This window comes from Nannospalax galili, unplaced genomic scaffold (genome assembly GCF_000622305.1).
Source record: "Nannospalax galili isolate Female #2095 unplaced genomic scaffold, S.galili_v1.0 scaffold463, whole genome shotgun sequence".
Classification (NCBI taxonomy): Eukaryota; Metazoa; Chordata; class Mammalia; order Rodentia; family Spalacidae; genus Nannospalax; species Nannospalax galili.
This window is the reverse complement of record NW_008349529.1, coordinates 2,344,339-2,370,450: the sequence shown is the minus strand read 5'-3', so window position 1 is coordinate 2,370,450 and position 26,112 is coordinate 2,344,339. Positions and strand designations below refer to the sequence as shown.

General features: G+C 38.8%; 1 protein-coding gene and 1 pseudogene across 1 annotated transcript in view; one reads left to right on the top strand and one right to left on the bottom strand.

Moving 5' to 3' along the window:
* Window positions 1-26,112, bottom strand: part of Nup107 (nucleoporin 107) — a 55,594-nt gene that overhangs the window by 13,446 nt on the left and 16,036 nt on the right. Inside the window, exons 7-23 of the mRNA XM_008846968.3 lie at window positions 23,667-23,794; window positions 22,258-22,306; window positions 19,264-19,335; window positions 18,592-18,680; window positions 15,550-15,628; window positions 12,321-12,434; window positions 10,860-10,950; window positions 10,642-10,718; window positions 9,511-9,570; window positions 7,707-7,852; window positions 7,552-7,600; window positions 3,850-3,919; window positions 3,402-3,520; window positions 2,264-2,302; window positions 1,929-2,079; window positions 1,195-1,307; window positions 199-301 (exon numbers count right to left, since the gene is read on the bottom strand). Coding sequence (XP_008845190.1) covers window positions 199-301; window positions 1,195-1,307; window positions 1,929-2,079; window positions 2,264-2,302; window positions 3,402-3,520; window positions 3,850-3,919; window positions 7,552-7,600; window positions 7,707-7,852; window positions 9,511-9,570; window positions 10,642-10,718; window positions 10,860-10,950; window positions 12,321-12,434; window positions 15,550-15,628; window positions 18,592-18,680; window positions 19,264-19,335; window positions 22,258-22,306; window positions 23,667-23,794 — 1,549 coding nt within the window. The remainder of the gene's footprint in view (window positions 1-198; window positions 302-1,194; window positions 1,308-1,928; window positions 2,080-2,263; window positions 2,303-3,401; window positions 3,521-3,849; window positions 3,920-7,551; window positions 7,601-7,706; window positions 7,853-9,510; window positions 9,571-10,641; window positions 10,719-10,859; window positions 10,951-12,320; window positions 12,435-15,549; window positions 15,629-18,591; window positions 18,681-19,263; window positions 19,336-22,257; window positions 22,307-23,666; window positions 23,795-26,112) is intronic.
* Window positions 14,043-14,137, top strand: LOC115072653 (annotated as a pseudogene).

Below are 26,112 nucleotides of genomic sequence, written 5' to 3'. Positions count from 1 at the left end.
GGAGGAGGTTCTCTGTGAGATAGAGGCCAGCCTGGTCTACATAGTGAGTTCCAGGCTGGAGCTTGCTGGGGGCTCCAGGGACTCCCTATCTCAAAAAAACCAACCCACCAACCAAACACCAAACAAACAAACAAAACAAAGCAAAAAAATGCATGGATCAGAAACAAAAACAAAAACACTACTAAGAATATAACCCACCTAAGAATTTCCTCATTATCGCGTTGCCTTGCTTCAGTGCTTCTGCCCTCTGTGCTGGGTCAAATACCAACCAGTCAATCACATCAATCTTTAAACGGTCCTCCTAGTCATTTAAAGAAGAAAAAAAAAAAAAAATTACTTCTAACATATTTTGCAAACTACTAGAACTGATGTTGCATTCATAATGAAAAATTTTCTTGCTATATGAAATTATGAAAGAATCTAATTTTCTTTAGTTCTCCTACTTAAGTTTTCTACATAAATTATAAGAAAAACTCACCGTGACTCTGTAATTATTCATTATATATCCCACTAACTTAGTCATGTGATACTTTAAAGTGCCTCTCTAAAACTTCCTTCCTTCCAAGGCTGGTCAGATGACTCAGCGGTTAAGAACATTGGCTATTCTTACTGAGGACCCAGGTTTGAATTCCAGCACCCACATGGTAGCTAACAACCATCTGTAATTCAAGTTCCAGGGGATCCAACACCCTCTTTTGTCCTCTGTGGGCACTGCATAACATGGGCACACTTATATACATGCAGGCATAACACTCATACACATAAAAAACCAAAAACTTCCTATTTATTTACTATTTATTTATTTATTATTTATTTTTCAGGTTCTGGAAATCAACCCAGGGCTCACGTGTTAGGCAAGCACTCTTATCGCCGAACTGCCCTAGCTCTAAAACCATCTTTTCTTGAGAGTATCATGTTTCTTTCTTTCTGAAAATAGAAGTTAATGATTCAAAAAGTATCTAGAATAACCTGATGAACAAGAAGTTAGTGCTCAGGTCTATTCTAAAGAGAAGCTTTCTTTAACATAATATACCTAAGTAATCCCTTAATAAAATCTTAAATTTACTGTCAATTTTTATAATTTAAAAGGTCTTGACTGACAAACATTCTTTAAAAAGACAGAAAGTTGTCTGTTAAGACATTTACTAAAGAACAAAAAAATTAGAAGTTACATGCCACCCCTCCCCCAGTTACCTCAGTGGTACCAGTATCTAGGGATGGTGCCAGGTCATGGTGACTAAATTCGCCATTATCTTTCTTCCGAATATTCTCAACTACAGTTTTTGTTATTGTTGCAACATCCAAGTCTAATTTTGGAAGTGACAAAAAAAAAAAAAAAAAAGAGCAATCATTAATATTAACATGCTCTAAACAGTCACAGCAAATCTGGAACAATTCTTTTATATTTGGTACTGGGAAATGAAGCAGGGGCCTTATACATGTTAGACAAGCATTCTACCACTGAACTACATCACAAGCCCCTAGAAGAACAATTCATCCTAGCACTTGGTAAGATGAAGCAGGAGGACTATCAGAACATGAGGACATGAGTTCAAATCCCCAGAATCCACCTAATAAACAGATGGACACAGTGGCATGTGTCTAATCCAAGTACTCCTACAGGGAGATAAAAGGCAGACAGGAGGATCCCTGGAAGCTCTTGGGTCAGTCAGGCTGGAGATGCATAGGGACACCAGACTCTGCCTCAAAGCAAGGGAGGGGAGGATGAAAACCCGATGCTGTCCTCTGATCTTCAGAAATGTGCTGTGCCCTGGCATTGTGTGTGTGGGGGGATTTCCCCCCCCCAGATTAAAAAAAGCAGATATAGTAGGAGGATATAGTCAAAGTACCTATAAATATACATATTGAAAATGTTATAATGAAACTCATTAACCAATATGCATTTAAAAAACTTAAACTATTTTTACCTGCTTCCTTAGCCAGCTCCAGGCAGTGGTGCCGTTGTTCAAATTCTGTAACACCTTCCAAAAATAATGCATACTGGGCAACAGCAAGGTCTTGAGGCAAATGACAGGTATAAAACGCTATGAGGTTTGTATGCTTCTCATTTATTAAAAGCTAAGAAGTAGAAAAGATCAGGGTAGGTCAATAATCAATAATTTTAGATTCTAGAAATGTACTTAAAAGATCTCTATGGATTTTGATGACTTCTCTACCATCGATTATTAAAATATCATTTTGGTTTTTGTTTTCATTAAAATAGTAAAAAAAGAGAATCAAATTGTAAATTCTAAAAGTTTACCTGTATATATGTCTTTAAAACTTCAATAGAAACTTCTTCCTTCATAAGAAAGAGACAAGACTCTGTTAAACATGAGTGCTTATAGGTAATGAATAACACAACATCTAAGAAAAATTCTGCTTTTAAATGGTTTATGAAATTTAGTATTTACTACAAATAACTCTACCAAGCTAGATGCTTAGTATAGTTTGGGCATTGCTTAATTTCACTTTAACATAATTTTTTTTTTTACTTTGAAAAAAATTTTTTAACATTTATTGACTTATTATGTGTTTGTGTGTGTGTGTGAAAAGAGAGAAAGCGAGTGCATCCTGCAGGAGTTAGCTCTCCCCTTCTACCATGTGTATATGTTCCAGGGATTGAACTCAAGTCATTACACTTGGCAGCAAGTGCCTTTTCCTGCTGAGCCATGTGATACCCTTTGTGGGTAGTTTTTGTTCACATTTTACAGAGGAAGAAACAATGATTTTATTTTATTTACCTAGAATTATATAGTTAGAAGTTACTAAGATTTGAATTCAAGATTTAAAAAATAAATTTTGACTTATTTGTTTTCATTTGCTGCCTGCATGTACATAAGTGTACCTGGGAGGGAAGTGCTCACAGAGGCCAGAAGAGGGCACTGGACCCCCTGGAATTGGACTTACAGGCAGTTGTTAGCTACATGTGGGTGCTGGGACCCAAACCTAAGTACTCTACAAGACCAGCCAGTGCTCTTAACTAATGAGCTATCTCTTCAGTCTAAATTCAAGATTCTTACTCTAAAGTTTTCAACTATTCTGTCACTCTGCTTCTATGTGTATTCTTATAAAAATGGTATCAAACATTTAGAAAAAGAAAAAGAAAAAAGAAAAGGTTTTAATTCCTACACAGAACTTAATTTGTTTCAGTTAGCTTAGCTGGACACTAATGAGAACCAGATTCTTAACAATCAGGGTATCGTCAATATTCTGTGGGCATAGCCTCGAACCTAACAGGTCATCACAGTGAGTTATCACAGGTGACCATGAGACTACACAGAAGGCTCCTGCACTCATTACCATTTCTAGAAGACAGTAACAAAAGGAATGCATTTTTCTGACAACAGGTGGGTAACATCAACCATACGGAGAAGGACAAGCTCTTCATTTTTATTTACTTTGGTCTGTAGTCCCAGAGTTCGGAAAAACAAAATTAGATGAGTCATAAAGCGGAGGAGGTGTCCAGGTAGAGTGCTTTTGCTTTTGGAAAGCCATTTGCTAAACTCGTCCATCAAACCTAGAAGCCATCAAAGATTCAACAGTGAGAATGAGGCCAGGAGAGAAAAACATTATCAAGAATACTCCCCCCACTGCTATAGCGTATCTAGTTTCACTGTCTCATTGCTAATAGGCATCAAGTAACTCTCCAACTCCCTAAACACTCTCAGTAAAATTCCAGTTTTACTTCACAATAATATGTAACTACAGCTGCATTCAAGTAGGTGGATGTCTATAAAGACTAAATGATGTAGTGAGTCATATGTACTGTTTCAAGAACTTTCACAAAAATTATTATTAAAAAATGAAGAGCTCAGACAAAGTTTATAAAATAAAACTGTATCTTACCATCGATGTCTCCCAGGATGAGCAATTTTTGAACTATGTGATAATGTTCTTGATTCTCTTCTAGAACTCTCTGAAAAAAATTTTTACATTTTCCATAAATCCTCTAGTGCTCATGTTGAAGGATGCTGGAACTACCAAACTTGTGAAGGGACACACATGAAGCTGGCAATGAAGAGCTTTGGGACTATCACAACAAAATAAAACAAAGGAATGGCCCTGCCTTTAAAGTATATTCAAGGCTCACAAATCCAGGACCCAATAATACCTTCGACAAAATAATCTAATCTTAGGGAATGTTATTAAATTTGTTATTATTATTATTTACATTCTTTTATTTATCCTGTGTGTATGTAGGCCTGCGTGTGCCATGGCACTGGTGGAGGTCAGAGGACAACTTGTGGAAGCTGGTTTTCTCCTTCCACCAGGCAATGCAGGTCCTGGGGCTCAAACTCAGTTGTCAGATTTGGTGGCAAGTGGTTTTACCCACTGAAGCAGTGAGCAGACCTGGAGTGGGGCAGATGGAATAACCTGCTGTACTTGCTTCTTTGGAAAAACTGGCCATTGCTTTTGTCAAATATAATTTTTACTTAGCAGTCCATTGTCTTTCAGTATTTATTCTTTTTTACATTCAAAACATTTGCTCTATCTGGATTAATTACGTAGCATTAGTTAAGGGCTCTGGCTTTGTTTTCTTCCAGGTGGAAAGCCAATTCTGTGAGGGCCATGTATTTTAAATAATCATCCTGTTTCTCCTGAAATCAAAGGCCACATCTGACACTTATTAAGTTCTCATACATGCCTGGTTCTAATTCAGACTGAGGCTCACTGACCCATCTATTCTATGCCAACTCAACACTGTTGTGTTCTTTGAATGAGGGCTCTGAGAGCTCACACCGAGTAAGGAAGCCTCCCACTGCTTCTTCAAGATGCTCACCAGTCTCATTTATCCTACTTAGAGATTTTCTGTCCAAAACAATCTCCCAAAATTATTAGGGGCCTATGTTACTTTTAGAATGACTGACATTTATAAATTTTCTCATACAGGAATGTGTTATATTTTGCCCATGTCTTCCAATAAGATTCTAGTTTTCTTTGAGAGTCCTGAAACCCTTGATTCATCTTATTCCTAGATCTTTATGGTTTTAGCCCATTTAAACAACTCTTTGGGAGGAGGGAGCTGTGTCCTTTTCTAAGTAGTTATGACGAGTACAGAACAGCTATGCAATTTTGTAACTCTGTCTTAAATTTAGCTATTTTAACAAATTATTTTATTAATTCTAGTAACTTAAGTCAGTTTTAAGTTTGCAGGCTTATACTTTGTCATATGTAAATGTCCCTGACCCTGGTGACAGTTATCGTTCTTTTCTTTTCTTTTTTTTTGGTCTTTTTGAGATAGGGTCTCCCTGTAGCCCCAGCTGGCCTGGAACTCCTATGTAGACCAGTCTGGCCTTGAACTCACAGAGATCTGCCCACCTCTGCCTCCCTAGTGCTGGGATCAAAGGCATATGTCACCATGCCTGCAGTCATGGTTATTCTTTAAATTGCTTTTATTTCATTAGCTAGAGTTTTCAAAATATTACACATTGATATTAAACCCTCAATAGAAAAAAGCATTGATTTTCTTACTAACAAAGTATATCCATCCAATAGTAAAGAAAAATAAAATGCAATAGAAAATAGTTAAAAGAAGGCCAGGTGTGGTGGTACATGCCTTTAATCCCAGCACTTGGAAGGCAAAGGCAGGCAGATCTCTGTGAGTTCAAGGTCAACCTGGTCTACATAGTGAGTTCCAGGTCAGCTGGGGCTACAGGGAGACCCTGTCTCAAAAAAAGACTAAAATAAATAAATTAATTAATTAAAGAAAAAAAGAGTGTGACAATGGCACTGCAGGGAATGTGCAATTTAATTAATTACTTGTAGGAGTATTAATTAATGCAATTTGGTAAATATTCTTTCTGTTGTAAATGTTTTTCTTTTATTTTTAACTGTACAGATTTAAGGTGTACCCTATATCTACCAATAATTTAGAAACACATATATACATATAGAGTACATTTGTATTCTTTAATCAGGCAACCCTGCTGTTAGGAAACATACAGATTCAAGGTATAGCCCATATCTGCCAGCAATTTAGAAACATTGTGTATATGCATGTACCCATACAGAGTACATTTGTATTCTTTAACCTGGCAACCCTGTTTTTAGGAAACTATCTTAAAGAAACAGAAGGACCAGTAGGGGAGTGCACACATGTTCACACATGCACAAATGCACTATCTAGCACTAGAAACAACCTAAGTACCAACTAAAAGGAATGATTTAAAAACTGTACCTCATTCATAGAACATTACATATCTATTAAAAAGAACATGTGAGGCAGGGTATGGCGGTATACACCTTTAATCCCAGCACTTGGGAAGCAGATGCAAGCAGATCTCTGTGAGTTTGAGGCCAGCCAGGGCTACACAATGAAACCCTGTCTCAACAAAAAAGTGGGGGGTGGCCCACTGGAGAGAAGGCTCAGTGGTTAAGAGCACTGGCTGCTTTTGCAGAGGAACTGGGTTCAATTCTCAGCACCTACATGGCAGCTAACAACTTATAACTTCAGTTCCAGGGGATCTGTCACCCTCTTCTAGCTTCTACAGGCACTGCATATACATGGTACATTGACATGCATGCAGGCAAAAGACTCATACATTTAAAAAATAAAATATTTGTTTAAAAAGAACACTGGGAGATGGTAAGAACCAAGTATAATGGAGTGTTTGTAGGAGGACACCTGAAGAAATCTATTGGAATGCTAACCTTAAAACAAACAAAAGAACAAACAGACAGATTAAAGCCAAGTATGAAATTTCTGAAATTCTAGCACTTGGGAGGCTAAGACAGCCTGGACTTTATAGCAAGTACCAGGCAAGTCAGAGCTATACAGTAAGACTCCATCTCTAAAAATTGTTTTTTAAAAAGTTAAACAAAACTTTGCAATTAACTTTGAGAGATTATTACTACATGGAAAAAAACCAAGATATGGAGCAATGTGATGTGAAAAACATCTCCCCAAATATTATGCTGGAATACCTGCATCATTTATACTTATTCAGAGACTTTGGGGGAAAGATAGAGGGCATTTATAGTTAGAGGAAAAAATATCAAGGGAGTTCAGAGGAAATGACAAAGGTTTTACTTACCCATATCTGGATTATTTTATTATGTACACACACACACTACTTAAGTTACTTAAAAAAATGTTAAAGAAAGTTTTCTTTCTTTTGAGACAGTGTCTCACTATGCAATCCAGCCTTCCTTCAAATTCATGGTAAGGATCCTGCCTCAGCCTCCTGAGTGCTGGTATTTCAGTATGAACCACTGGGCCCAGCTCAAAGGTATACTTTTTTTTTTTTTTAAATCTTTTTTGAGACAGGGTTTCTCTGTAGCCCTAGCTGGCCTAGAACTCACTGTGTAGACCAGGCTGGTCTTAAATTCACAGAAATCCACCTGCCTCTGCCTCCAAAGTGCTAGGATTAAAGGCATGTGCCACCATGTCCAGCAAGGGTAATACTTTAAGGTCTCTTATTTTTATTAACAAGTAAAGGAAAAGATTGGAAAGGAGAAAAAACTCCATGTTTTCTCTTTCAGTACAGTGTATAATTATATAACATTTACCCCCTATTACATTTATACTTGGTTTATATTAACATTTACCTTTTTATCAGTAGCTTGGAGTTCTTCAAAAACCTTTTCCAAGGTCCAACTTCAAAAGAGAAAAAACAAAAATGGGATAGAGTGATAACATGAAGAAGGGCTGTAAAAGAAAACTCCAAAAAGCATAGCCTAAATCCTTATGATCACATACTCACTTTGCTTCTAAACATTCTCTGGGAAGTTCTTCAGTTTCTTCTAGAGATATTACTGATGTCTGAATCTCCTGTTCCACCAGACTATCCACCATCACCCGGAAGTAGGCCCATACTGTGTCTTCCCAGGTGTCACAGACAGGAAGCAGCTTTATTTCATTTCAAAACAGAAACACACAGACACAGTTAACACAAAAGAAAGGGAAACTAGGGGCTGGAGAGTTGGTTCAGCAGTTAAGAGCACTGGCTGCCCTTGCGGAGGACCTGGGTTCAACTCCCAGCACCCACATGGTGGCTAGCAAACGTCCATAACTCCAGTTCCAGGGGATCTGACACCCTCTTCTGATCTCCCTGGGTATACATACATGTAAGCAACATACTCATACACATAAAATGAAAATAATAAAATATTTTTAGAAAGGGAAACCAATTATATTCATTGATAAAGACTTTAAAACCACTGTCTAACAATGTAAAACATTATGATTTTAAAAGTTACACCAAATAACCCTTTTCCCCAAAGTATAACTTAAAATTTTTGAATTTTGGGGGCTAGAGAGATGGCTCAGCAGTTAAGAGCATTGGCTACTCTTGAAGAGAACCTGGGTTTGGTTCCCACCACCCACATGGTGGCTAACAGCCATCCATAACTCTAGTTCCAGGGTATCTGATGCTCTCTTCTGTTCTCTGCTGGCATCACACGACACAGGTGCACTTAAATATATGTTGGCAAAACACTCATACACATACAATAAAAGTAAATAAATTTTTAAAAAATTAAGAATTTTGAGCCTCTAAGTTTTTTATCCATGATAAACTAATAGTAGCATTAGTTTTGCGTGTTAATATCAAAGGATATTTCAAGTGATTACAGCATCCCTCAAAATAGCTGTTAAAATGTGATGGACACCAGGCGTGGTGACGCATGCTTTTAATCCCAGCACTTGGGAGGCAGAGGCAGGCGGATCCTTGTGAGCTCGAGGCCAGCCTGGTCTACATAATGAGTTTTAGGACAGCTGGGGCTACAAGGAGACCCTGTCTCAAAAGACAAAAAAAAAAAAAGTGATGGATATAAGGGGTTGTGAGAAACACACACATGCCAGGCATGGTGGCATATGCTATAGTCCCAACACTTGGGAGGCAGAGGCAGGCAGATCTCTGTTAGTTCAAGACCAGCTGGTTTACATAGTTTCAGGCCAGCTGGGGCTACAGGGAGACCCTGTTTCAAAAAGACCAAAAAAAAAAAGGAGAAACACACACACAAGTCAGACAACCTAACAAGTAGTCACTGGGCCATAGCAGGACATTTCTAGTTGCAGCTTTGAGTATTAGGAATCAATAAATGCTTGTTGCAATCAAATCAACAATTCTTAGTTAGAAATTAAAGTTTGATTTCATTCATTTACTCATCATAAAAGAGCTAGGTATTGTGATGCATGCCTGCCACCCCAAGGCTAAGGCAGTAGGTTCATGAGTTTGAGGCCAGCCTGGGCTATATAGCAAGCCCTTACTTTCTAAACAAAACAACAAAAAAGCAAGTATGAGGCTACCCTGAGCTACTAAGAACAAGAAACTAAAAACAAAACACCAAAAAAAACCACCCCCAAAATGCCGAACACACACACACACACACACACACACACACACACGAAAACCATGCATCTATGGGATACATCACAATTAGCAAGTTGTCACTTTTCTGTTTTATGATGGTCTCTGCATTGCCACTTTTAGAAAGCAGCATAAGTTTATAGATTTGTTACATATAATTATTAGAATAAAGTATCTAGTTTTAAAGATTACATACCTGCTTGAGATTCCCACTTAATGCTGCATAAATTGCTCTTTCGTATTTATTAAAAAGCTCCTAGAATAAAATGAATAAAAAAGATTTGAAATAATTTTTCCTAGTATGCTAATTTTCTTCATAATCTGTAATTTCTCATTTTTTTCTAGACTGAGCCTATTCACTTGACAGTTTCTAAGCTTCAGTGACAGATCCAGTAGAGGAGCAGGAAGGAAGGACCTCTTAGTTTGATGAAATAATACCAAAAATTTCAGGAGAAAGTCAAACATTTAAATCTCAAATACAGAATGAAAGCAGGGCCAATTCTGATAAACACTGGTTATTCAGAAGCAAATTTTATTCTATACAGAACCCAGACAAGCATTTTCTCCTATAATGGATGTTTCTCAGTACCTGGTACTTCCCTGATGTTGATTTGGGAACAGCAAAATAAGGTTTCCATCAGTTTACATTAAGATTCCACATAGAATTTAAAGTGCAATTCAGATGGCTCTCTAAGATAGCTTTAAGCCTTAGTTCATTATTTTTCTCTAAATTCATCCTTGGGGGCTAGAGAGATAGCTCAGTGGTTAAGAGCACTGGTCAATCTTTCAGAGGACCCGAGTTTGGTTCCTTGCACCCACTAGCGGCTAACAACTATCCAAACTCTAGTTTTAGGGAATCTGCACCCTCTTCTGGTCTCCATGGGCATTGCACACATAGGTGCACTTACATATATGCAAGCAAAACACTAACAGATACAAAATTTTTTAAAAATTAAAATCCTTGTCAGGCATGGTGGCGCATGCCTTTAATCCCAGCACTCGGGAGGCAGGCAGATCTCTGTGAGTTCAAGGCCAGCCTCGTCTACATAGTAAGTTCCAGGACAGCTGGGGCTACAGGGAGACCCTGTCTCAAAAAGACCAAAAAAAATTAAAATCCTTATGCTTTGCCTTATGTCAGTGATTCTTACTACCTGGTGTTTGAATAATTCTGGTAAGTAGTCAAGTCTACTCATCAATTTCACTAAACTTCTTTGAATACAGGAACTTTAATCTTATGCTACATTGAACATTTCATAGCTCCTCAGTAGGCCTTCCAGAGGTTAAACAGGATTAAAAATCAGTATCAGTGAATATTTTATTATCTTACATCTTCTGCCAATCTCCAACAACTAATTTTCCAAATTCGTCTATATGGATTCCCTTCAACAGGCTCTAGTTCTGCTCCTACAAAACAGCAAAAGAGTATTTATAATTTAATATGAAATCTTATTTCAATCACTTCTAAAAAGAAAGGCTATAATTCACTAAAATTAGCATTTAGAGCTAAATAACTTCATCCTTAACAAGAGTAAAAATTGAATGTACCTCCATTAACATTAGGGTCATGATACAGTTTCCAGCCTTCGAGCGTTGCAGCTCTCCATGCCTGACCACAGCGTTTACAGAGTCGTTGTGCCTTTAGAAACAATAAAGAGCAGTTAGTGACATCACCAGTATAGAAGTGAAAAATACTTTTGCGTTAGAGCAAAGTAATACCAATGCATGACAAGATTAGATAATGTATGGCACAAATGCTACAGAGGATGACAGAATTAGTGATAGTGCTCCACTTTTCCAATAGATGCATCTATTTCTGTGTCCTTCCTTCCTTCCTTCCTTCCTTCCTTCCTTCCTTCCTTCCTTCCTTCCTTCCTTCCTCCCTCCCTCCCTCCCTCCCTCCTTCCGTTCTTTCTTTTTCTTTCCTTTCTTTTTTGAGACAGGATCTCACTATGTAGCCTTGACTAGCCTAGAACTCACTATGTAGACTAGGCCTCACAGAGATCCACCTGCCTCTGCCTCCCAAGTGCTGGGATTAAAGGCACGTACCACCATGCCCAGTCCTTTTTTGGGGGGACAGTGCTGAGAACTAAACCTAGGGCTTCCTGCATGCTAGGTAAGCACTCTAAGAACTGAGCAACATTCCCAGCTGCAATTTTTATCTTTTTTTGGTCTTTTTGAAACAGGGTCTCCCTGTAGTCCCATCTGGCCTGGAATTCACCATGTAGACCATGCTGGCCTTGAACTCACAGAGATCTGCCTGGCTCAGCCTCCTGAGTGCTGAGATCAAGGGTCTGTGCCACTACGCCAGGCATGCCACTTGTTTTTCTAATAATTCCTTTGTTTTTTTATTTTAGGCTTGCCAATAGGTTCCTGTAGCAAACAGCATATATTCTACTGAAGACCTTTGATTTATGTAACAACAACAAAGCACAAAAACAGTCTCTGGCATGATAAGGGTGCCATCACTAATTTAGTCCACTGGCATTTCCTTAAGTTCAACTTGACCAGGAAGAAATCAAGTTCAGGTCAGCTAGGGCTAGGAACACCCTGTCTCAAAAAAAAAAAAAAAAAAAAACCTTTAAACTGGGCATGGTGGCACATACCTTTAAACCCAGAGGCAGAGGCAGGCAGATCTCTGTGAGTTCAAGGCTAGCCTGGTCTATAGTTCTAGTGAGTTCTAGGCCAGCTGGGGCTATAGGGAGACCCTGACTCAAAAATACCAAAAAACAAAACAAAACAAAACAAAACAAAACAAAAAAAAAAAAAAGAAAAAGAAAAAGAATTTCCTAATAGACTTCTGGAAGTTAAGAGTGTACAGCTCTCTAAAGCTTTAAAGCTATGTAAAGCTTATCACTGTAAATGCCGTGGGAAGAGGACAGATCCAGGAAGACTGAATGGGATTACAGCATGGAAGAACAGAAGCGGGCAACAGGGATCTCTTCCAACTGGAAAAGCCCACAGCTTTTGAAACTGAACAAGCAGAGTATTCATGATTTCATGATTTACCTCTTCTGTCATCCCAGCTCGGATCAGAGTAAAAAGATATTTGAGTAATCTGACTTCGTCTTCTCTATCCAGATCATCAAGGGGCTTTTTCTGTCTAATGGGAGCATCAGGGTCCTATAAAAAAATAACGCATCATCGATATTCTGTGCTTGAAAATGAGTTCACTTGTTCTTTTATTTCTTCACGCAGGCACTCAATCATTCATGCAGTGCTAAGGATCAAACTCAGAGCACAGACCTACTAGGCAGGTGCTCTAACATTGAGATACGAGCTACAAGAGAGTCCTATATCTACACTTCATGTTAAACACAATGACAGGATAAATTTATCTGGCGTTTATACACAGAAATCAATTTAAATAAATTTAAAATCTAGTTACTAAAGAGAATGAAAGTGTCACAGGGATTATTTACCATCATTCCTGTCTGTTGCCCTGCTTAAAACAGACTCTGTTGGCCTGCAATAGTATACACCTAAGTCAGGTAAGCTCAGGATACCATTATCCTAGCCCAACCTAGAACAGGTAACACTACATGACTTGCGCTTTATTCTGCCACAGCACACAGAATTAGACGCAGAGGATGGACAAGCCAAAGGAAAAACTGAAGGCATCTATTCTGTGACTAGAAAGCATCCACTTCATAGCCTGATAACTATGGGAACCATATGGGAAAAGAGCCTATTCAATACCCATTTTATGACTGCTGCCATATGAAGCACAGCAAGGGGGCCAAAGTATATCTGAGAGGTTGCCTAGTGTGTAAAAGGCCCTGGATCAATCCTCAGTGAGCAAACAAATACAACAATGCCTACCTCTGTTCCACCTCCTCAAAAAAACTTCTAAAATCATTATTCCTATCTATCACATTCATGTGTTTAAAAATATCTAGTATTGGGGCTGGAGAGATGGATCAGTGGTTAAGAACAGTGGCTGTGCCAGGCGTGGTGGCACAGCCTTTAATCCCAGCACTCCGGCGGCAGAGACACGTGGAGTTCAAGGCCAGCCTGGCCTACAGAGTGAATTCCAGGACAGCTGGGGCTACAGAGAGATCCTGCCTCAGGGAAAAAAAAAAAAAAAGAACAGTGGCTGCTTTTACAGAGGACTCAGGTTTAGTTCCCAGGTTCTATGTGGTATCTAACAACTATTGGTAACTCCAATTCCAGGGGATCTGACGCCGTCTTCCGACCTCCATGGACACTGCATGACATGGGTGTACTTAACACACAGGCAATATACTTTTACACATAAAATTTTAAAAAATATTTTTAAAAAAGTATCGGGGCTGGAGAGATGGCTCAGTGGTTAAGAGCACTGACTGCTCTTACAGAGATGGGTTCGAGTCCCAGGACCCACATGGTGGCTACGAACTGCCCTTAACTCCAGTTCCAGGGGAATCCTATGCCCTCTTCTGACATCCTCGGCATTGCACGACACGAGTGCACTCACATACATGCAGGCAATACACTCATACACATAAAAAAATTAAAAAAATAAAAATATCTAGTATTAATTTAATATTAACACGTGGTCTTCACTTTAGGGGCAAATAGCATACATGATCTACACAGTGAATTTCAAACAAAAATGATTTTAATGTGACTTAGCAAAGGAGGTAATTCATATACCCAATGTTATTGAGTAAGAAAGTCTCACTATCAGTTTAGAAAATTATATGCATTCTAGGTCCAGTGACTACTTTCGCAAATATTTTGCAGACCCGTGCTCTCTGGCAGCAGACACTAAGATTGGAACAATATAGATTAGCATGGCCCTGTGCAAAGATGACACTCAAATTCGTGAAAAGTGTTATGTATTTTTTTTTTTGGTCAGGGTCTCCCTGTAGCCCCAGCTGGCTCGCAACTCACAATGTAGACCACATAGCCTGCCTCTGTCTCCCAAGTGCTAGGATTAAAGGTGTGAGCCACATACCTGGCAAAGTCTTCCATATTAAAAAAAATTTTTGCAGACATAATGTGGTGGTTTGAATGAGAATATCCCCCACAGGCTCCAAGTATTTGGACACTTGGTCCCAGTCTGTGGCACTGTTTGGGGAGGGTCATGGAACATTTAGGAAGTGTGGTCATGCTGGAGGACAGTCACTGGGGTCAAGCTTTGAGAGTTCTTAAGCCTGGCTGGATTTCCAGTTTTTCTCTGCTTCTTATGGCTGCTAGATGTGATCCCTCAGCCTTCTGCTCTGGCCACCTCCTGCCAAGCATGCCTCCTTTACCATTATGAACTCTCCTTTGGAACAGGAAGCCAAACGAACTGTTTCTTCTCTAAGTTGTTTGGTCATGGTGTTTTATCACAGCAACAGAAAGCAACTAATACACATAATCATTCAGTTTTGGAATATGGTCTCTTTCTGGCAAAAAAAAAAAAAGTCATACTTTGTAGCTGTTGAGTAAACTAGTTTGCTATAAGGTAATTAATTTAACTTCCATTTCTTTTAAGTCAGGTACCTTCCATATAATTTTTATTATAAACTACTTTTGTTAACAAGGGAATTTTATGATTTTTTTTCAATAGCTACTATTTTCTAAAATATTTTTTGATTTATTTTTATTTTATGTGTATGTGTGTATTGCCTACATGCATGCAAATGCACCCGTGTCATGCCAGATGCCCACAGAGGACAGAAGAGGGCATTGCATTCCCTGGAAGTGTAGTTATGGACGGTTGGGTCCATGTCATGTCGGTGCTGGGATTTGAACTTGGGTCCTCTGCAAGAACACTTAGTGCTCTTAACCACTGAGCCATCTCTCCAGCTCCCTCAATAGCTACTATTTCTCTCTTGTCACATTTCTCATCTCTCTACTAGTCACAAAGCTCCATCCCTTCAATTTAAAATAGTTCAGTTCCTGTTCTTTGCAAATACGTAGTTATTACTCATAACATAAATGACCTTCCTAATCTCAAGGAATGACAAGAATTCACCCCTCCACCATTATCTATAGGAAAGAGCTTCCAGAGGTCACTGCTTTATAGTTAAAGAGTCAAACTCTGCAATAAGACCAAACAATTTGTTTTTAATGCTGTCAGGTATTCCTTCCACATTACAGGATGCTCAAAAACACTCCACTATATTCAAATGCAACTTAAATGTTTTAAATTAAATGTCAGTATGTACATACCAGGATCTTGAAGAAGAAAAATTCTCAACATTAAAATAAATAAATAAATAAATATCACTTATCTCTGAAGGCAACCTTCACTTCTGAGAATACTTACCAGTTCAGTGACGAGAGGACGCACACTTCCTATGAAAGAGGGCAGCTGGCGTTGTTTTAAGGTATGGAGGGTATTTTCCCTGAAAAAAAGTACCATTTTTTTTAAGAGGCAATCTAAATACATTACTTAAAATGTAACAACAATAAAACCAAAAAAACAAAACACAAACACACAGAAAACAAAGTAAGAAAGAAAAAAGAAAACTAGACAGCAAACCTAGAAAAACACGTAAGTCCTTAGCACAGACAGACAGTTTACCTCTATGAGTACAGATGTTGACCCTTTCTCATGCCTACTAGCCATTTATATACCTGCTTTTATGATGGAGCTGCTTAAGTCTTTGTTCTTTTTACTGTGTTGTAGTATATTACGGACTACAAGTTCTATGTTTCTACTAGCCTGTCTCACTCACACTTACATTTAATGTTATTTATTTGAGTTTCCTGTAGTTGGCCTCAAACTAGCTATGTAGCCACCAAAGACCTTGAACTCCTGATCCTCCTGTCTCTACCTTCCAAGTGCTTCAATTATAGCTATGATGCTTATACCCAGCTTATTTTACTTTTATTTATTTTTTGTTTTTCTGACACAAGATCTCCCTGTAGCCCCAGCTGGCCTGGAAATTACTATGTGGACCAGGCTGGCCTCCACTTCACACAGATCCTCCCCCTAGGTAAAATCAAAGGCATATGCCACTATACCCATCTTTTATTTTATTTTTTTGAGAAAGGATCTCAGGACAGTCCAGACTGGCCTCAAACCCACTACTGATCTGTCTGCCTCTGCCTCCCAAGTGATAGGATTATAGCAAGCCCCATTATACCCAGCTCCCACTGATTTTCTCAATGCTGTTTTTAAATGGGAAGTTTTCAGATTTGATGAAGTTTTTTTTTTTTTTTCTTCCCCTAATTATTGCTTTGTGTAATTTAAGAAACATTTGTGAATTCCAAGTTACAATATCTTCCTATGTTTTCCAGCTGAAGTATTCTGGATTGCTTTTAAGTTCAGAACTATACTCCATCTTGAATTTATTGGGTATAATGTGAGAAAGGTTAATCTTCTTTAACATAGGTGTTTTTCTGCAGTTTGCTGAAAAGATACTATAGTTCCTCAGTTACCAGCTGTGATGCTTTCATTAGAAACCAAATCAGCAGGGTCCAAAGAGAGATGCTGCTCTTCCAGAAGAGCAGGGTTCGGTTCCTAGGACCCACATGCCAGCTAACAACCATCTATAACTCTAGTTCCAGGGGATCTGCTGCCCCATTCTGACCTCCATGGGCATTGTATGACATGTGGCACTTACATAAATTCAGGGAAAACATTCACACACATAAAATAAGTAAAATAAAGAACAAAACAAAATAGAAAGCTGGAGAGATGACTCAGCAGTTGAGAGCACTGTCTGCTCTTGCAAGGGACCCAGGTTTGGTGCCCAACACCCACAAGGTAGCTAACAACTGTCTATAACTCCAGTTTCAGGGGATCCTACACCCTTTTCTGATCTCTGTGGGCCTTGCACACATGTGGTGCACTTATATACATGCACACAAAACACTCATACACATAAGAAAATAATAATTAAAAAAATTTTTTAAAGATTTTTCCTTGAGAGACAGGAAGATCACAGTGAGTTCAGGCCTGCCTCAGCAAGTAGTGAGACCTTGTCTCAAAACAAAGGCAGGAAGGCCCCAATGCATTCCTTTTAAGCCCAGCACTCAGGAGACAGAGGCAGGTGGACCCCTGAGTTTGAGGACAGTCTGCCTGTTCAACAACAACAAAAAAGTAGTAAGATGACTGCATGTGAAACAAACGGAAGCATAGCATTCTTGTATTTTCAAGGTTCCTATCATATTTAGACTAAAGTTTGAAATATTCATAATGGTCTGCTTAAAGTCTTGCACGACCTGCTCACTCTATTATCAGGTTCTGCGCTTCCTCTCCTTGCCATGCTCACATGGGCCTCTGTGTGCAGATACGTCTTTCTCAGAGTCTCATGGGTCTATTCTTACTCAGAACGCTTGGACCCAAGGTTTTTGCAGTGTGCCTCCATGACTTCCTTTTGTCTTCCCTCCCTTCTCGTTTTTTCTTTCTTTTTTCCAGACAGGGACTTGCTAAGCTGGTAGGCTGACTCTTCTGCTTGGGCCTTCCCAGTATCAAGGACTGCAGCTGCATGATACCACACCCAGTTTCATTTACTTCTTGTTTATCTTTCATTTTTTCGGTTTTTTTTAGGCAGGGTCTCCCTGTAGCCCCAGCTGGCCTGGAACTCACTATGTAGAACAGGCTGGCCTCAATCCCAGAGATCTACCTGCCTTTGCTTCCTGAGTGTTGGGATTAGAAGCATGTGCCACTATACCCAGCTTTTTTTTTTTTTGAGACAGGTTGTAACTCTGTAGCACTGGCTGGCCTGGAACTCACAAAGATCTACCAGCCTGTCGTCTTGAGTGAGTGCTGGCATTAGAGGAGTGGGCTACCATGCCTGGTGCTTTTATTTCTTACTACTTGCCTCTTACTACTTGCTACTTTCTTAGAGAGGCCTTCCCTGATCACCTTAAGATAAGACTCAATGTCATTCTACATTCACTAACTAATGAGTAACAAATTCTAATAAAGGGTAACATTCATTCTAATATGAAATATAGAATAACTAATTCACTAATTAATATTCATTCATGACTTTTTCAAAGCTTATTTCCTTCAATTCTCTTAAATAACTACAAATTCTGAAAAGGCAGAGCTTCAATCTGTTTTGCTCACAACCTGAACAAAGTAAAAACTGAATAAACATTTAAAGAAGAATGAACCTAACAAACATTGACTTCAAGAATAAAAACTTAATACATGCATAAAATTGTCAAAGAATAAATTTAAAATATTATTTTAGTTAGTTTGTTTTTGAGACAGGGTCTGATTATGTAGATGCAGCTGGCCAGGAACTCACCGAGATCTGCCTGCCTCTGCCTCCAGAGTACAGAGATCAAAGGTGTGAGCCACTACACCTGGGTAAAAATGTTCTTAAAAAAAGAAAAAACAATGACTTACCAATATACTGATTTTGCATAAAACTCAATATTATCAGAAAAATCTCCAATTTCATCTTTGGCAATACTTTCTAACCAATCTACCACCAACTAGGAAAGAAACAAACACACACAAAAAAATCAACATTAACTCTAAAATCTACGAGAATTTTATGTCGAGTGAACTTCTTGCCTTCATTCAAAGTTTCTAATGTCAAAGATACCAACTAACAAATTTTCAACCACTATTTTTAGTTGTTTATCTTAATTTTACTCCTTTGTTTTGAGACAGGGTCTAAGTATGTAGCCTTGGCTGGCCTTGAAATCCCTCTGTAGACCAGGCTACCCTAGAACTCACATGCCTCTGGACTGCTAAGTGCTGGGATTAAAGGCATGAGCAACCATGCCTGGCTTAAAAAATTTTTTTGAAGTTAAACATTATAACAAAAGAACAGTATTTACTATAGGGATAATACTATTTTTTAATAGTCTATTCATGTAAATACAAATGCAGTTATTTAAAAATTAAAGAAGAAACAATGTTCCAAATTTCATTTAATAACAAATGAAAAAAATGAAGTAGAAAGAAAATTGAAAAAGAACTGGTAAGTTAAAACAACTTTAGTATTCTGCAAGTCATTTACCTTTTCTCCATGTTTCTTTAAAAAATATAATTTCAAAATTCCAGTCATACCTGGCTCTGTCTGACCAGTGAATCTCTCTGAAACAACGCTTCCACAGCTGTCTTCTCACTGGTGTTTACAGCCTATTGTGAAAGTTAAAGAGAGGAAAGAAAAGATGCTAAGAATATTATTTCAGAAGGAAAAAGCCAACTAGAAGCATATTAAATCACTTGTACATATATATTTTATTATATAGTAAATGTGTATAGTTAATCCTTGAAAAATATTTATAAATATTTTATACTACTAGATTTGCAGCTGCTTCTACTTGATGTTATTTATTTTGTTTATTTTTTTCCCTGATAATTTAGTTTGTTATACTTGGGGTTTTTTTTTTTTTGGTCTTTTTGAGACAGGGTCTCCCTGTAGCCCCAGCTGTCCTAGAACTCACTATGTAGACCAGGCTGGCCTTGAGCTCACAGAGATCTGCCTGCCTCTGCCTCCCAAGTGCTGGATTAAAGGCGTGTACCACCACGCCCAGCTATGCTTGGATTTTTAATATTTAGTTTCTGGGCTGGGATAAAACTTAGTGTTGTAGAGTACTTGCCTAACATGCACAAAGCTTTGAGTTTCATCCCCAGCACTACAAGAAAATAAAAAATCCATTTCCACAGAGGTGATGTTTTAGAAACACACATACACACAGAAAAGAAGGGAGGGAGAGGAGGAGGGTGACAGGGGAATGGGAAGGGGAGAGGGAGAGGACAGCAGAGGTGCAGGAGAGGGGAGAGGAAGGGAGGGGAGGAAGCTGGTAGAAGAGAAGCCTTGGTTGTGTACATGAGCCCAGCAGTTGGGAAGCTGACTGTCAAGAATTGAAGGCCAGGCATGGTTACAGAGCAAGACCTATTCTAAAACAAAACAAACCCAAAAGTTACACTAAAGGGTTGGCTGGAGTCATGCTACCATACTAAAAAATGAGTATGTCAAAACTAAAACCTTTTCATCTAAAACCATGGAAGTTGATAATAAAAGCTACGTGCAATCCAAGGCTACTAAGACTGACTTTAAAGCGGGAATAATCCTAGCACTCAAGAGGCTGAGGTAGCGTCAACCTTCAAATCAGTATGCTACACAGTGAGACTGTCTCAAAAAACAAAACACAACAAGGCAGGGCCTGATGGCGCACACCTTTAATCCCAGCGCTCCGGAAGCAGAGCCAGTTTGATCTCTGTGAGTTCAAGGCCAGTCTGGTCTACATAGTGAGTTCCACGCCAGCTGGAGCTATAGGGAGACACTGTCTCAAAAAGGAAAAAAAAAAAAAAAGTAGAAATTATAAAGTTCATCTGGGAGAGAAAAGCATGGAAAAACAGCAAAAAGTATATTTATGAATACAGAAGAGAAGGGGGCTCATCCTACTCAAACCTCAAAATCTCTGACATCCAGTACTACAGAGAGAAGAGGGGGGAATCAAGAATTCAAAGTCAGCCTGGGTGGCCTACATGATGCAATCCTCCACCTCCAAATTTTATCTTACTAATAAAATAACTTATTAAAATAGTTTTAAGACAGGCATGGTGGCACACACCTTTAATCCCAGCACTGGGGACACAGAGGCAGGTGGATCTTTGAGACTGAGGCCAGCCTGCTCTTTATAGTGAGTTCCAGGCCAACTGGTGCTATAGGGAAAGCCTACTTCAAACTGTCCTCCCCTAAGTCCTGCCAAAAATAAAGATAGAGCTAAATTTAGGAGAAAACACTGAATTGTTTTTAAGATCCTGTCTCACTATATAGTTCAAGATGTCCACAAACTTGGAATCCTTTCTTGGCCTCCTGAGTATTGGTATGTGCCACCTGAGTATTGGTATGTGCCACCATAAGCAGCAGGAAAAAAAATGTTAATAAGTAATGCTTTCCTATAAGAAGCAAAATAATAAAAGCAAAAGAAAAGCATAAGAGATACATGTGATCAGTTAAAAATGAAAGAGGGCCAAGGAGATGGTTCAGGAGGTAAAGGTGTTTGCTGCTAAGCCCGTATCTGGGACCCATATGGTAGAAGGGGAAAACAAATCCTGCAAGATGTTCTCGACTTCCTCATGCACACAGTCCATGTTTCTCTCTCGCAGAGAAACACACACAAACGTACAAGCACACATAATAAAAAAAAAATCTCAGAGAAAAGAACCCATAAATAAAGCTAAAGGACAAGTAAAAGAATGGAAAATATTTTTAATATATATAAGAGAATTAGCAAGAAACAACATAGGAAGATGGGCAAAGACTGTAGACACATGGATGGAAGAAATGCAAACAGCTATGGAGCGTGTGTGGTCTATACTCATAATGCCAGCACTTGGGAGGCTGAGTCAGAAGGATTGCAACTTCAAGGCCAGCCTGGGCTACACAAAAAAGACAAAAAAAACACCCCAAAACAAAAACCACCAACATGACAACAACAGGGCTGGGCTCAGTGGTTAGGAGCACTTACTGCTCTTTCAGAGACCCTAGGTTTGGTTTCCAGTACCCATGTCAGGTGCTCACAATTGCCTCTAACTCCAGTACAGTGTATCTAACACCTTTTGATCTCCTTGGGCAGTACATGTAAGCTCACATAAAGGACACATACAAACACATAATAAAAAACTTAAAAAAATAAACAAGAAGAACAACAAAAAAGCCAACTATGTGGTATGATGGTACACGCAAGACACGAGAGTGAATTTGAGGCCAGCCTGTGCTACACAACTACTCTATGTCTCAAACAAAACAAAACAAAACAAAATGAAAAAAAACAACCAAACTATGTGTGAGTACTTTGATTATATGTGTATTATAAAGATTGACAGAAAGAACATCTGATAGGATATATATCAAGTTGTTAAGGTAAATAAATCAAAGGAATGAAAAAAAACTTTACTTTTATTCTCTAATGTAATATTTATGCTATATCTTTTATGTACTTTAAAAAATTATTAAGTGTAGAAATGCAAACTGGGTTGAAAACCAAATCCTACTACTGAAAAATATTTTCTCCATCTATAAAGGAAAAAAGTAATTAGAGAACTTACAGAAAGTGCAAACATATTTTCATCTTCTAATGAAGACTGTATTCGGTCTCTGGGGAAAAATAACACAAAATAAAAAAGTCTTATTTTATATAAATACATGAGGTCACGTTTTAAGCTATTCCTTCTGTAAACCTGCCTTCTCTCAGGCATAAACAAATGAGTTCCAATTAACTTGGTCATCACATTTTTTTTTTTCCGTCTTTTTGAGACAGGGTCTCCCTGTAGCCCCAGCTGTCCTGGAACTTACTATGTAGACCAGGCTGGCCTTGAACTCACAGAGATCCACCTGCCTCTGCCTCCTGAGTGCTGGGATTAAAGGCATGCACCACCACGCCCAGTGGTCATCACATTTTAATATAATATACAGGCAGTACATATCTGCTAAATATGGTACTGATACCTGAACAAAATTGGTAATTACTAATGTAGTAGCCTTACTGGCTACCTGATAAACACATGCCCTTTTCACATAACATTTTAATGAAAAATTAATGGTATGATTTTTCTTTCAATATTTTTTCACAAAATCAATGGCGTGATTAATGATTATGATTTTTTCTTTCAATATTTTATTGGCATAAGCAAAAAAAAAAACCCAAAACTAGACTTGGAGGGATGATTCAGTGGTTAAAAACTCTTACTGCTCTTACAGAGCACCCAGATTCAGTTCCCAGCACCCATACCAGGTGGCCCATACCACTTGCAACTCCAGATGATGCTCTCTTTTGGCCTTCTTGGCATGCACGTGGTGCAAATAAACTCATGCAGGCACACATGCACACGATGAAAATAATGTTAAACAAAAATGCAACAGAATAAAACCCAAAACCTCCCTCTCCCTCTTTCTCTTCCCTCCTCCCCTCTCCTCTCCCCAGCTCTGAGACAGGGTCTTACTACGCAGCCCATACTCACTTCAAACTCTCAATCCTCCCCACCTCAGCATCCCAAACTCTGGAATTACAGGCATGTAACCATTACAGCAAGCTACAGATCTGATTCTTTTATAGTTATCAGTTTTATGGTCTTTTTTTCTTTTTTTAGCTTTATGGTCTTATAGTTTCCTTTCCTCACTCAAAATTAACAAAACCTATTTCTAAACCCATCTTACTCTATTGTTTAAATTAATTTGCCTATGGGCTGGAGAGATGGCTCAATGGTTAACAGCACTTGATACTCTCAGAGGATCTGAGTTCAATTCTTAGCACCCTCATCAGGCAGCTCACAACCACCTGTAACTCCAGCTCCAGGGGCTCTGACTCCCTCTTCTGGTCTCTGCAGGCACCTGTACTCATGTGCGCATACACAGACATACATATGCATAATAAAAAAAAAATCTTTCAAAATAATTAATTTGCCTGTTGGCTTGGTATTTTATGTGTATTTCATTTATGAGTTCTATAGAACTTTACCTATACAAAGAAGCAAGCAGCCTCCATGTGACCATCTCTTGTTGAAGAAGCCAGAGCATACTAGCTGTCTTTGAAAACTTCTGCAGTCCAGGCGTTGCTCGACTCACTATTTTACTCAGTATATTTACCTAAAATTAAAACAGATGTAAAGAGGTTGATTTTTTACAATTTTGAGTTACTAATAGCATTGTGTTAAGTACACAGTGCTGAATGAACATATACAATTTAGATGCAAACATATTAGAAAATTTCCTGCCTATCTATTATGTTTTTGAATCAAATACAATGTAACAATCCCATCAAAACTGACCCTAATTTGGAGTAAAGTATATTTATATGAATACATATGAAAGCTCAATATATTAAGTTTCAGATTCAACAATAGCAGCCACAGGTATGTATTTCTTATCCCTGTATATCTACCCAGAGGATAAGTTAAATTATCTATACCTGACGATCTTATGGCCCAAAAGAGTAACAATGAATGAATATTCTTTTGCTTATTTGTTTTTGAGAGAAGGTCTCAGTATGTAGCCCTGGCTTGCCTGGAGCTTGTTACATAAACCAGGTTGGCCTCAATCTGACAGGGCTCCACCTGGCTCTGTGTCAGAATGCTGGGATTAAAGGCATGTGCCACCAAGCCCCAGCCCAAAGATTTATTTTTACTTTATGTGTATGAGTGTTTTGTCTGCATTTATGCGTATCACATAAAGTGTGCCTGGTGCCACTGCCTAGAGGTCAGAAGAAGAAACTTGGAGCTGCAGTTATAGACAGTTATGAGTCATCATGTGGGTGCTGGGAAATATCCAGATATGGCGGCATATGCCTTTAATCCCAGCACTGAGGAGGCAGAGGCAGGCAGATCTCTGAGATGAGGGTAAGAGTGTTCCATGCCAAGCCTGAAGCTCTGATCTACATGGTAGAAGAAGAGAATTGACTCCCACAAGTTATTGTCTGACACACCATCATGCTCAGCTTCAAGTTTAATCTTGGAAGAAATCACCAAACTTGCTGGGTGTGGTGGCACATGCCTTTAATCTCAGCCAGCCTGGACTGCACAGTGAGTTCCATGTCTACATGGTAAGACCTTGTCTCAAAAAAAAGAGAAAGAAACCACCAACCTAGTTTTCCCATGTGGTTGGATCATTGTGCATTCCCATCATCAAATAATCTGAGTTCCTGTTTCCACTTACTCCTCAATCTTGGATGGTGTCACTTGGATTTTTATCATTTTAATAGGTATCCAGCTGTATTTTCATTTGTCCTCATTTATCATCCATATACCTTTTTTGGTTAGCTGCCCATTCCAATCTTCTGACCATTTTTTAATCTAGTTCTTTGTTTTTTGCTATGTGTGATGCATATGTATGTGTATATTCTGAGAAAGGGTTTTTCACTGAATTGGAACTGACATTTCTGACAAATCAGCTGGCCAGTAAGATCCCCCAGAATCTGCCTACCCCTCCCCTGTTCCAATCCCTGAGGTTGCAGGAATGCAACACTTTTTAAAAAAATATTTTATTTATTTTTATTTTATGTATATGAGTGATGAGTGTATTGCCTGCATCTATGTGAGTACACCCATGTTGTGTAATGCCTGTGGAGGTCAGAAGAGGGCATCAGATCCCCTGCAATTGGATTTACAGACAGTTGTTAGCCACCATGTGGGTGCTGGGATTTGAACCCGGGTCTTCTGCAAGAGCAATCAGTGCTGTTAACCACTGAGCCATCTCTTCAGGCCCCTCACACCTAACTTTTACATGTGTGCTAGAGATCTGAACTCAGGACTTTTTTATCAAGCCCTTTCCCAAACCCTGGGCTTTTTTTTTTTTTTAATTTTAGTGGTCTGTTTTAGTGGTTTGTTCAAGTCAGGGTCTCCCTGTAGACCAAGCTGGCCTTCATCTCATAGAGATCTGCCTGCCTAGGCCTCAGAGGACTGGGATTAAAGGTGTATGCCACCATGCCAGATTTGCGGTTTTTTTTTTTTTTTTTTTTTTTTTTTTTTTTTTTGACAGGATCTCCCTGTAGCCCCAGCTGGCCTGGAACTCACTATGTAAACCACCAAGCTGGCCTTGAATTCTAAGATCCGCCTGCCTCTACTTCTCCCAAGTGCTGGGACTAAAGGTGTGTCCACCATGCTCAGCCTTGCTTTGCTTTTTTGTCTCTTTTTAAAAAATATTTTATTATTTTAATTTTATGTGTATGAGTGTATTGCCTGCATGTATGTGAGTGCACCTGTGTTGTACAATGCCGTGGAGGTCATAAGAAGGTCTCCAGACCCTCCAGAGTACTGGGGCTAACTCCCTGGACCTGGAGTTAAGGAGGGTTCATAGCTGCCATGTGGGTGCTGGGAATCGAACCTGGGTCCTCCGCAAGAGCAATCAGTGCTCTTAACCGCTGATCTCTCTCTCCTGCCCCTAGACTATTTTTAATTTTGGACCCCCAA